General features: G+C 32.2%; 1 protein-coding gene across 1 annotated transcript in view; it reads left to right on the plus strand.

The window, feature by feature from the left end:
* Positions 1 to 13,891, plus strand: part of LOC111641859 (cAMP-dependent protein kinase type II regulatory subunit-like) — a 111,041-nt gene that overhangs the window by 95,242 nt on the left and 1,908 nt on the right. The window contains exons 10-12 of the mRNA XM_023388107.1: positions 4,322 to 4,342; positions 7,256 to 7,318; positions 7,723 to 7,789. Of these exons, the coding sequence (XP_023243875.1) occupies positions 4,322 to 4,342; positions 7,256 to 7,318; positions 7,723 to 7,789 (151 nt within the window). The remainder of the gene's footprint in view (positions 1 to 4,321; positions 4,343 to 7,255; positions 7,319 to 7,722; positions 7,790 to 13,891) is intronic.

A 13,891-nucleotide genomic window follows, 5' to 3' on the forward strand; every position in this document is an offset into this window, starting at 1 on the left:
ATCAGAAGCAGAAGCGTCGCGATCTGGCAACATTGAAACAAGTTTCGAGAAAGACCACCTGTATCGACAGAAGGCGAGAAGAGAAAATTTACATACTTAAGTACTAATAGTTCACGAAAATAATAATTTTCGTGAACTATTATTACTTAAGTATGTAGAAATTTATTACATTTTCTGTTGTACGAGGGTTTTACCCAATCCTCGAACCGTGTCAGAATAAATCCGTGCTATAAAAGTACCGTGTTATACGGGGGATGGTACCAATTCTTGAACCGTGTTAGAGCGAATCCGTGCTATAGAAGTGCCGTGTTATACGGGGGTTACCTGTACAAATTGTAAGACATATCCCTGTATTGACATAAATACAGATTACAATTTAGTACTGATGACAAGTCAACTAAGGCTGAAGAAAAAATTATACTCAGATTTGATGTTGGAAATCAAGTGCTTGTGCATTTCTACTGTGCTTAACAAAAATCAAGCACAGTAGAAATGCACAAATCACTAATTCTAATCTCATCTATGAAGAGTTAGATAACACTGGCATTGAAAAGAATTGGAAATCCTGAAAAAAAGAGGTCACCGAAGTTGATAAAATGCTTTGGAATGGAAGTAAGAACAACAAATAAACCATGGATAACAGAGGAAATTTTAGTGATGATGGAAAGAAGAAATTTTAATGTGGATAATAAGCTGATACAATAGAAAACTTACAGAAGCATGATTAATATAGAAACAACAAAAGCAATGGAAGAATGGATAAAAAAACAATCTGCAGTGAAATGAATGAGAATATGATTAAGAGAGGACACATATATTAATAATAAGAAAACACTTTACTGAATGAAAAAGTACACATACAATCAAGTACAAAAACGAAAAGATTCTGATTGAAGACAATGAAATAACATATACAGTCACTTCTCAACTTATGACCATTATGGTGAAAAAATTTTATTAAAAAATTTTTAAAATGTATCAATTTTTTATAGTTTTCATCAATATATATCATATACATGTACACTTCTGCAATCGATTGTGTCATCTTTAGTTTTGTTGTGCAGTTAGTGTAGTTACCCTTTGCATGTCCTTGTGTAAGGTGGCTAATTGTTTTGTTATACAGTCACTTCTCGACTTATCACTATTTCAACTTACATCCGAAGCTGCAGAACTGAACCCCGTTTGTAAGGTTGCCGACTTTAGGGGGCAATATGTTAATTGCGCATCAGGAAAACCTAGGGTCAAGTCGTGCGTGGGTGGTGGCGGCAGGAGATGAAAATGACAAGTGTCTTACACGAAAACCGTTTATTTTGACATAAGGTTAACTTACATAACAGTAATAACACAGAAAATTTGATCTAGACCTTTCCGCTGGGGAGCTCCCGATGTTGGTGGATGGGTGAAGGCTGGGGTGCCGTATCCCAGGTCATTGATAGATGAGTGTCCGTTGTACAGGAGGTGACTCTGACAGGTGATGCTGCGGATGGACGGAGATCTTGGCCCACTGGTGGAAATACTGGTCCAGAGGAGAACTGCGGAGAATCAGCTGAGAATCGGCTCGGAGAGAAGTGGCTGAGAATCTCTGCTTTGTCCTTGAGACTCGGGGGTTTTATAAGATTTTCCTCGAATCTCACTCACCCTTTTGATTGGTCCCATTCACCCTCTCCCTTACCCTGATTGGTCATTCTTTTGTTTCTAGGTGAAACTCAAGACCGATCCAGGTTGGGAAAAGGTCAGAGAGGTGATGACGGGGCTTTTAATGTTTGCGCTCATATTTTACTCCGTTATGGCCCTTCTCTCGGACATCTTTGAACTTAAACAGTCCACCAAATGTTCTTGTGGACACTTATCCCCTACCACGTTCAGACTTAACAGATGTCCCTTTTGTTCTTAAACCCCCCTTTTTCTCGATTACTTCAGCCCGACACTTGTTTGTGAGCATCTTGACAAAGCTCTCTCTCCCTGTCAACATCCCCCCTGCTGTTTATCATCGCGCTGCGTTTGTTTTACAATACGGAAAAAAGTTTTCATCCCATCTGGGTTCTGTCATTAACACACCCTCTTGACCCGATTTTATCTTCGAAACTTTCCGACATAAAAGTTTCGTAATTAGTTGTAATTTCGACGCACTTTTACGACCCTCACACTGTTGTAAGTCAAAAAGTGACTGTAGATGGAAAGAATGTATAACTTTTACCAAGCAGTTCATGAAGAGGAGCGAGCTACAGTGGATGGAGATGAGATTTGCCCATGGATATTGAAAAAATCTTAATAATGATATTTTGTTTCATGCAACATATCCAGAGTATTAACACTTACTGACAAGTACTTGGCTGTTTTTTATTGACAGTACCCACAACTGCCAAAATTACTTTTGGAATTATTTGTATAGCATGTTTGGCCACTGATCAAAAATTTAGATCTTGAGATTCCATTTTCTATCAACACAATGGAACATCTGCCCATTGGGCTATTCAAGTTAGACCGTGGTTGGATCTATATTTCCAGGTATGTAGATTGGCCAAGGAGGTCCACATCCATAGCTTTCCTGCTTTCATGATATGACACCATTACATTTATTTTTTGGGGGCTACGTAAAAGAAAGTGTTTTCCAAACAGCAGTTACAAATGTCACAGAATTATGACAGTATATAATTGATGCTTCCATACAAATAATAGCAGAGCAGCTTATGAGGATTGAGGAAGAATTTATAGCTTGTCTTGGCATACTGTCAAGTGGTGCAGGATGCCCATTTCAAACACTTAGTGAAGCAAAATGGCCTTGTAGATAACTTTATCTTCATTGAATTTTACAAGAGTTTATTTTTTGTAACCCTGTGTTTTTTTCACAGCTAGCACAACATACTTCAGATACATCTGCCATTTTATTGAAAAGAGAAATAATTCCTAATAGAAGGAAGATCCCTAAGGTATTAATGTGCAACAGTCAAAAGTTTTCTAAATATTGAAAATACGACAGAAACCATGTATTTTGTACTACACAAAGTGACATTCTTGCTTCATCATGTGTTCCTACAGTGTATTTTTTTTTATTGAACATCCGATAAAATATATTAAATTATATAAAATGGATACTGTTATTTCTAGATAATGTTATTGAAAACAAATAGTCCATGTGTAATTAATGAATGCAAATTTTTCCTGTCCTTAAACTTCAACAACCATTTACCAAATGGTTTTTGGGGTTAAACCTATATGCAATATTAAGAATCAACAATTACGCCAAAAGAAAAAAAAATTGGTATGGTATTAAAATAATTTTCTCATAACATTCGATATTAATATCGAACATATCAAATTTGTAACAGTATCTCTCTTGAAACGTTTTATACTCTTTTATATATGTGCAGAACATTTTTTAAAAGTTATGTAAGGTTCGTAATTTTTATACAGCTTTCAAAACTGTATACTTTCTCTATTTTTTTAATGAGATTTTCCTAATATTGCATCACAGTTCCAAGATAGGAAAAATATTGCAATTCATGGCACAAACAAAAAAAATGTTTTATGTAAAAGAAAAAACTTTCAAGTTTTATTTATAGCAAGATACCTCTAAGATGTACATAACTTCAAAAAAAATGTTTAGTTTTTATTATATACATTATCTTGTTTTATGGGTTGTGTATATCTGTATTCTGGTAATTTCTGTATATGTAATATAACAAAATATATTATTATTAATTATGCACATGATAATACTGTATACACCTTTTGTCAGTGCAAAAAAATTTGCTTTTTTGTTAAATTGTGAAGTATAAATAAAATTTAATATATAAATTAAAACATGACAACTCTCATATCACAATCTTTGCTAACTTTTTAGCATTTCACCATAAAATGTATCTTTATTCTGATGTTTTAATTGTAACGCAAGTAGGAAAGGAATTTGAAAAGGTTTTAAAAAAAACCATTTCACACACACAAATAAACTGTAATTATTCTTTTATGTTCTGTTAAAAATTAAAATATTAAATTCTGAAATTTTAGATTTTAATATTTTTGAAAATATTAAGATTCTAATAGAAATAAATAAATTTAGTTTAAAATTATCATTAATATTTTAGATGAATGTTTCTCAATCCATAGATAACAAGGTATCACAAAGTTCCTTTTTTTTAACCTTTGTGATATTTCAGGGTAATATTAGTGTTTTAACATACTGAAAGAGAACTAAAAAGATTGGGAAACATTATTTTAGATGTAAATTTATTTTTGAATTTCTATATTTAATTATATTATTATTAGAATATAAGTATTTCCTAGTAGTTTAAGTAATTAAAGCATTTTTCATGCTTAAAAGGATCATGAGTACAGTTCTTGTGTAAGATATGTTTGTTTCTCTTTTTAGTCAATTTCTTTTTAAATGAGAAATATTAAATAATTTTAATGTAATTAAATTTTAAGTGAAAGAATTAGATGTAGCACTTTACTACTGCTGAATACTTATCAAACACTCAAAGTTAACTTAGCTACTTTTGAAAATATACAGCTATTAAGCAACAATAAAACTAGAGGCTTGTTAAAAGTAGTTTTCTAAATGTTTCTTATTTTTATTAAATTTTAAATTCTTTAAAAAATGAAATATATAGAAAAAGCATTCAATGGGGAGGAGTAAATTCAGTTTGATACCATGTATTTCATCCTTTCATATGTGTCTTTAATCAATTATTTTATCAGAAACGCTACAGCTTCATTTTTTTAACCTTCATTCATAGCTTCATGATATCATAGACCAGGGGTGGCCAACAGTTTTTGCCCCCGGGCCGAAAACTTTTTCCACAAGCCGAATCAGAGACTGCCCTAAGAAGATTTTGAGGAGGTACGAGATCTCATTGTGGTGTCATCCCGTAGAGACTGAATTGTAGATTACAGATTACAGATACATTTTTCACATTATCATGCTTTATCAACACTCTACACTGTACTTACAAGATTTGTAATGGAGGGTTAACTCTAAATGTGCAGTGAGTTGTTGACCTTTTTTTTTTCTTTAGGCGTCAGAATGTTTCATCGAGCTATTTGGACTTCAATACCTAATATTGAAAGATTGATCACAGGCCACATAAATTCATTAGAAGGGCCGGATCTGGCCCACGGGCCATATGTTAGCCATACCTGTCATAGACCCTTAATATGACTGTGAATTTTTTTGAGAAAATTATTATGGAAGAGTTGACAATTTTAGATATAGTAAAAAACCAGTAAAGCCCAATTTATAAAACTATAATCATTTTCTTACTCATATTCTATTTCTGAATTTATAGTGCAGCTCAGATTTTGTTTTGAAAGTTTTGTCTAGAATAGTCTAAATTTAGAATTATTCATTTAATCATTAGAAAATTTATTAATCAGATTATTTTAAAAACAGCAAAAATTTCTTATTTTGACCACAAATGAGTTGTGATTATCCATATAATAATAACTTTTCTTTCTTATATTATTAGAAATGTGTGTTTTATTAATACTCTATTAATTGTTTAATCTTTACATCTTGGAATCAGTAAGGTTAACAAGCAAGTAACTGACATCTTGCTATGACAATCAACAATAAATGATACTGGGATCTTCAAATTAAATGCTTATTCCAATAATCCTGGCCCTCTAAGAAAATATCTCTGATCATTTCAAAAACAGCAGTAAGATGGTTATATTCCATATAAGATCTGCATAGATTCAAATATTATATATGGAATAATTATTTGGAGCTGTGCCCCTAATCACATGATACAAAAGTTACAAATCACTTTGTTTGGCTACTGAATAATTTATTTTGCTATGATTCTGTGTATGCCTTTTATCAATAAAGATTAAATACCACCAGATTATGTTATATTAAACAATGATTATTGCTTTGTTATAAATCTACAGTGGGCTCTACATAAAATAAAGTTTCTTTTGTAACTGTTTTAATAATCAACTATGAATGTCAGTCATTTGCATATTTAGTTTTACAGTTTATCTTGTACAAAAGTTCATCTTATTATAGAACAGTGTTCTCCACTTTAGCAATGGGTTAATTATTAGAATCAAATAGATCATAAATGGAAAGAAATTAAAAATTTCTCTAAATTAAGTTGACTGATCAAAATATTTTTATGTAGAATCTCAATGACAGATTTATTAGGCCTAAACTGGTTAACAAACTTATGTGAACCCGATGGTTTGAGGGCGTAAATTTTTGAGTTTTACTGTCAGATTAATTTTTTCAAAGGAAGTATAAAACATCAGTCAATGAGAAAAAATTATCGGACATTCTCACGGAAATAGATTGGATGTCAACTCTTAACATCAACAAGTTAGGAAGGAAGAAGGCGCACATCATCGCGTGTCTGCAAATTAGTCATCGTAATGAGTGAACAACCAGTTGGCTCAGTGCCAACGATGATCGTATAAAAATGATTGTCATGGGAAGTTCAGGGCAATCATCCCTCAGTGCAATCGTCACAGGAAGTTCTAGGTACAAGTGTCTCCCATTCCGGTCCTGTCTGAGAAGAAGCAGGTAGAAGACATAGGACTGCTCCAGCTTCCATATTCCAGAATGATCATTGCATACTGTCATCTGACAGCATGTTGAGGTATATTTGAGGGCAGAAACCTTTGTAAACTCTCTCTCTCACTCTAGAGGTTAGACATGTGGCATAGTGACTAGTTTGATTGCCTTTACCGATAGATTTATATGTTATCTTCATTGAATCATTTAATTCTTTATGTATGCTCCTGTAAATTAGTTTAGTATATAAACTCTGTATTTGTTCGTTTCACCTGTGAACCTGTCTATCATTGCTTGCACGGACACTCATTGACTTTCTCAACCCTCTCGCCACTCGATAAAAAGCCATCCAGTGATGCTGTGAGCAGATCTCACTGATCAGACGATTAGAGGGCCTGTATTCTCACACTTAGTTCTATAATGTCCAGTTTAGTTTCTATGGTGAAAGAGTGATACTTCTTTTATTTATCTTCACTGCTATATTTACTAAAAATTTTTGAAATTCATAAACTTATTAAATCAGATGAAATTCATTTCATATGAATATGAATTTCATTTTACCTAAACAAATTTGAGTTTAAATATCAACAGTAAAGTCTACATTAAATTCTTCTAAATAATTAGTATTTTGCAGATAAATTGTGTACAAATTTAAAATTAATTAAAAAGTAGATAATTGAATTTTTCCATTATTAATTTGACTTTCATAAAATATAAGAAATTACGTTATCTGAAACATTTTAGGGTGATAAAGCAGATGGTATGTATTTTATTGAAGAAGGAACTGTTAGAGTTACAATGGTAACAGTAAGTAATTTTGATAAATTTCTCTCATTTTAATCTAATTTAATTTATGATTAATAAAAACAAATTATAACTAAATTTTTTTGATTAAATTTATGATCAAAACACCAATAATTAAATATTAATTTTTTATATTTTTATGACATGTATTATTTTATACAGGGTGAGTCAAAAGTCCCTTGCTCACATTTATTCTAAAGTACTGATGATATATTAATTTTGTTAATGCAGTTACAGAGGAAGTTATGCATGGAGAATTTGATCGGACCATGTGACTTTGTTTGTCAGCGTTGAAAATTATTTTTAGAATAAAAAGGGTGCAAGGGAATTTTGACTCACTCTGTATACACAGTTACAAAATAAACATTTTATGTGATTTATTTTAATAAATTATTCTTATTCAATAGAGTGAAGGTCCAGAGAGAGGCAAGCAAGTTGAAATGTCTCGATTAAAGAAGGGAGAATATTTTGGTGGTAAGTTTTGTGCTTTCTTGTAATATAAATATGAAAATAATCATTTTAAATAACTTAAAAATGATTTATGATGACAGACTGAAAATTTTTGCCTCAACCTAAATAGTGAAGGAAATGAGATATTTAAGTGAAACAAAATGTCTATAATTGAAGTATATCACTTTAGACCACTCTGGAGATAAAACTGTTAGAGATTAGTCTGCTTACAAAACATTATTGATCTATTTCAATCTGGGAAAAGTATAGACAAATTTCACTCCACAAATGGCATTCAAGTTATCAAATAGCAAGAGCCAAGTATAATGTGTTGGAACTATTGAGATGCACTTCCCTTTCAGTTTGCATCTTTATTTCTGATAAATCTGTAGGTCCATATATATAATTCAAATAGTTCCATAATAAGAAATCATAAGGTGTAAGATTGAGTGAACAAGAGGAAATCACTAGGAATATAACATTTGGTAGTTTTTATTATTATAAAATGACTAGATGTATTAATATATGCAATATATAGTCAATGTTAATGTAGTTGTAATAATATATGCAATGTATAGTCAATTAATAGCAAAGAACCAGGCCAGTGCATTGGAAAAGACCGGCAATGAAAGGGTGATCAATTGGTCAAACATGTTTGATGGTATGTTTTTCACAATGACTGTGATGTGGAATCTTGGACCATCTTGAATAAACATGCCCTTTGCTGTAGTTTAGGAATGACAAAAGTTTGCAATATGTCTTTATAGTGCTGTTGCTGCAACACTGGTGATATCATAGACCCTAGTGGTGAAAATTATAACTATTTTTGTAACTCCATTTATAATTTCTCATGTCAAGATAAACATGCCTACAAAATTTTATTAAACTATCTCTAACAGCTTTGTCTATAACTTTTAATTACACACATCCTGTACCTTAAACTTTATTCACAACTCTGGATAATTACATTTTCATATAATCTCCTCCAACTTCAATACACTTCGGCCAATGTTTAACAAGGTACTGAATTTCGTCCTTAAAAAACTTTTTTTCACTCAAAACCAGTGGCTTACTGCTGAGGTTGCCAGATTTCTACAATTGGATTAAAGTGTTGTATCTTGGATATACCAGAATATATCGAGCTTATGTAATGAGAAATAAATTGAGGACTTTACAAAATTTTAACGAGAACGTTGACAGACACGTTTAATAACTACAAAGAGAAACATAAAGAATTAACACTATACCCGACACCACTTTGTTTCCATGCTTAATTGACTAACAATTGGTTGAGGTGACTCCAACATAAACATTAATTGCACCCTCGATGATGTGTATATACCACATGTAAATGTTTACACTAGTTATACCACATGTAGGAATACTCCTCTTGGCACTGATTCTGGGGCTTTTCTTTTCTGGTGATTGTCTTCCTTCCAACCTCTCTATTCAAACTCGCGTGTTTTAAAAATTTACAACCATATAATTTAAAATAATAATAGTCACATTAGGTTCCGTTAATGCACATCTATTCACCTTATTATCCTCCGTGCTAATCTACCTGCAGTCTCTTGTTGATGGAATCGGATTACCTTTTTTTCTTATAATGACGTACAATCTTTCCTTTGTCCTAACTGAAACTCCACGTGACTTCACACCCACTCGTTTCATCTCAAAGTCCTTCCAAGGGGTAATGTCCAAGGAGCACGAAGGCAAAAAAGGAAAAAGTGCCTCCGACAGGTTCAACCTGTCGGAGGCACTTTTATACCTCCCGCCATCTCGAAAATGTCACCTCTCACATGACCTGGCAGTCGACCAATTAGCGATGTCTTCAATATACGACCTGGAATAAGGTAGTACAGGACAAGTCCAAAAATACTCGCGTAACACAACACAAAACCCGACAAGCTGAACAGAACTACAATTACACATACGATAGAGATATAAATTAACCAGTTTAGGAAGTCTCTCTGCAAGTATAGTAGCGCAGCACTACAAAAGGACAATTAAACATTTTTCTTCAACTTTTACTCTGTCTCATCACAATCAAAAAAAATCATTCATTATTTATAGTTTTCATATTAACTATAAATATTTGCAAATTTTAATTTATTTTAAATCAATTTTAAACCGTAACTTTCTATTTGGAAAGATATAGATAAACATATAGTATGCCCATGCAGAAACCTGCCATTGCAGTTATGAAATAGAAACATTAAAAAATGAAAATCAAGGGCATCTGGCAACCTGCATGCTGAAGTTTTAGTTTCTGAGGTCATTCAATTTAGAAAACAAGAGGAAATCACTAGGAATATAACATTTGGTAGTTTTTATTATTATAAAATAACTAGATGTAGTTGTGTAAAGTACTATTTTTAATTTGTTGCTCTACAACGATATTTTTCTTAGAGCCGGGACCTAACGGGTACTTTACGCGGGTTCACGTTTGTTAGTTGCCAGGCCTGGACTTTTAGCGTGCACCGAAATAAATTAAGGACAAAGTTAGTCACAAAAAAATCTCAATAATAAATGTTTAATCAAATTTAACCAATACTATGTACAAGATTTATAACCAAACAACAAATTTATTAATCAAAAATCAAATCACAAATCAACCCGACAAACTTAAGTCTTATTCTAACTTAGAACTATTCCCCTTGGAATTCCGACAAAACAACATCCAATTCTAAACTTAGATACAAATTCTCTTATAACTATCAATCCTAACCGTCACCTCAATTAATACTCGGAACCTTTTCTTCTACTCAAGACTTTCCTATTTCCAAATCACCAAAATCGAACCTTCAATCTCCTACTAGGATTTCCTATTCGACACCTATTCACTGCTACCAGCAGACCAACGCTTTCCGTTCAGGAGCTCACCTCTCCTGTCTTCACTTGAGCTACTGTACTTACAGTATGAGGTGACGTCACAGTTCTACTGTAGCCACTCCCCTCATTTACATATCTACACGTAACATTGTTTTCTCTTCGTTATCTGGTAGCTTATTTCTCGACAATACTTTGTTAACCTTTTACAGCATTTCTTTAACAATTATCGGGATGTTTTGTTAAGGTTACACAAGTTCCTAGAAAGTCTATTGGGGTGTCCCCCCCTTCAGTGCGGACTTACAATTCTGCCGCTCGGGCGTGCACGTGAGTGCAATGCTAGCATGGCGCTATCGTTTCGTCGTCGATGAGTTGGTTAATCTTTTATCTTCTCGTTTTTGAACGTTAGGGTGGTGGGTGAGGAAACCTTCGTCCTAACCAAACATAAGCCCCAAACAAAAATATAATAAAGCAAAGTAAAAGTAAACTAAAAATAAAGCACGGACTTGGTTCCTTACAGTTGTATTAATATATGCAATATATTGTCAATTAATAACAAAGAACTTAAAAGTGTTTGAAGCTTTCCATTCATTGACCATGTTACTCTCAATAATTAGTAGTGTTGCCAGTTCTCACATACTCTGAATCCAATACATTACAGCTTTTAACATAAGACTACTTTTTTTAACCAACAGAACTGAAATTGTTTAAAGTTATAAAACAAGGTAATAGCATAACTCAAATCTTTCTAGTGGTTTTACAACTTTTTCACTCCTAGATCTACATGAATGTTCTCTTTCTGGAACACTCGTTTGTGCTGTAGGCTTCATTGTTAGCAATTTTCCAAGATATCATCCAGATCATTCCTGCCACTATTCAGTGGGATGGTCTCTTTTACTTGTTTTACATGTAAATTGTTTCATCTTAATATATGACCTTAATGTAAGATTTTGGTATCTCTGCTTTTGAAGTAATTGTTGAACATTCCCAGGCATTATCATTTTTAATCATTACTCAATCCTCATAGTGTACCTTTGTCATAATGTTTTTATATTTTCTCTTGCTTCCTCCTTCTTGACATCTTATAACACTTTTGACTAATGTTGTCTTTAATTTCCTACTCATCAGTATCTCTATTGGCAATTTCTGATAATGGACACTTTTTATATTCCAAGAATGATATCGATGTTTTTGTTTTCATCGTCACACTTTCTCAGCATATTTTTTACTATTTGTACAGCTTTCTCCACAAGTCCATTATACCTGGAATAGCACAGGCTTGAAGTGACAACTTGAAAGTTCAAACAGTTTATGGAAAGTTGGAACTCTACACTTAGTTTTCTCTATACTCATGTTTGACTCCTGTAGTATGTTTAAAAAATTTTTTTAGACCAGTTTGCACACTTACCTCTTCACTTAGGAAAACTAGTTCACTTTCACCAGCAGTGTCATCTTTTAGTCTGTGGTAATATGTCAATTGTTCAGGAATATTTTGTCTATAGGTTGGCTATCTTTTATTTACAAATTCAATTAAAGTAGAAAGAACAGGGTTATTAGTGGTGTGTCTTTTTCCAAGTCACATCCCATTTTAAATGAAATGGTTAAGCCATCAGTTTGCTCATCCAATTGTATTAAAGTTGTTTTAATAGGCAACTTGCCTACAATCTGATGATTTTCTTGGAGAACCATTTACTGTACGGTGACGCTAATTGTCACCTAGGGTTCCTAATAATTAGAAACACAAAGCAATTTTCAAACTGCTACATCTACATGGCTCAGTTTTTTGGAAAAGTAATATTAAATACAAAAAGTATTAAAAGAATTTTCAAATTAAAATTTATATTTGTCCTTGGATTTTTCACTTAATTAAAAGATCAAGTTCTGTAAAAACAAAACTCCTACCAAACCAAAATAAGTTACATGTAAAAAATATTTATATTGTCCTTTCTCACTCCTTAGGAACCAACAAAGTTACTTAGTGTACATTTGGAGATGGAAAACAGACTCAAAAAAGAAGGTAATTCAGTCATGTTACTTTGTTGGTTCCTAAAGTATGAGAAAGAACTAAAATCATTGCATATGAATAGCTGAACTGTTTACATATGACAAGATTACAGCCCAAATGCATCTTGAATTAGTCTCAAGATGCCCATGCAGAAACCTGCCATTGCAGTTATGAAATAGAAACATTAAAAAATGAAAATCAAGGGCATCTGGCAACCTGCATGCTGAAGTTTTAGTTTCTGAGGTNAATAAAGTTCATTTCCCATTATTATTATTATTATTTATTACATTGCTTTTTATCTCTAATTATTATTTTTAATTATGCTGCAAGATAATATTGCTAATAAAATAACTATTTTATGGTGATTCTGAACTAATACTGTCAATGGAAAGAATCGATTTGAATATTAACCAGCCTTTGATCACCTAGTTGTGGCAAATGACTTCTGGTTTCTTCCTCATTTGTTAAAATGTCACCACCATTAAAACTAGTGTTACAGAAGCTTCGCATCATGGTATTGGAATATGAGGAAGTTTGCTGTAGTAGTTGTTAAATGAATGATTTTATACAGTTAATGCATGCTATAAAAATTTAACATACATAACAGAAAAGTTCTTCTGCCATCCAGTGAAAGAAAATAAAATAAAATTGGTATATTGCCTAACATATTAAGCAAAAAATCCCGATGTCATTAGAAAGTGTGCCCATTTGTTTAACTGAACCGACATCACACCCGACGTTGATCTCAAGTCAATTCTTTCCATAGACAGATTGTATATAACTAATATCAAGCCTTATTATTTTCATATTTTTCAATATAGGGCTTGCCGAAAAATAAAAATAACTTCTGTTTACTTGTTTAACAGATAAAATTTTTTTCTAATTTTTATAACACACTTTGTCTGCTTTATAACTTTATTTAATTTTTCGATAACATATGAATGTATTATTTTTAAACTACTTTTAATGGAACAAAGACTCTGAAATATCTAAAAAATTTTCATTCTAAAAAAATCTATTTAAAGAGCTTTCTAACAAGTGTGTTGTAAAAAATATTTTAATTAAAATGTTATTCTTCCTATTCAAACTTGCAAGAAATAAGATGATTCAAAATAAAATTGTGTTTAAAAATCCTGCAATTACTATTCTCATAAAATGTGTACATGCAGATTTCCAGAACACATAATGTGAATAGTGAAAGCAGGAGTTTTTGAACACTGTTTGAAGTCTATGATTGATGAGAAATGGGAAACAAATGCCGTCATATACTCTATAGTCAAGTAAATAATTTC

The sequence above is a fragment of the Centruroides sculpturatus genome, unplaced genomic scaffold (assembly GCF_000671375.1).
Source record: "Centruroides sculpturatus isolate CEXI.00-Female unplaced genomic scaffold, Cexi_2.0 scaffold1546, whole genome shotgun sequence".
In the NCBI taxonomy this organism is placed as follows: Eukaryota; Metazoa; Arthropoda; class Arachnida; order Scorpiones; family Buthidae; genus Centruroides; species Centruroides sculpturatus.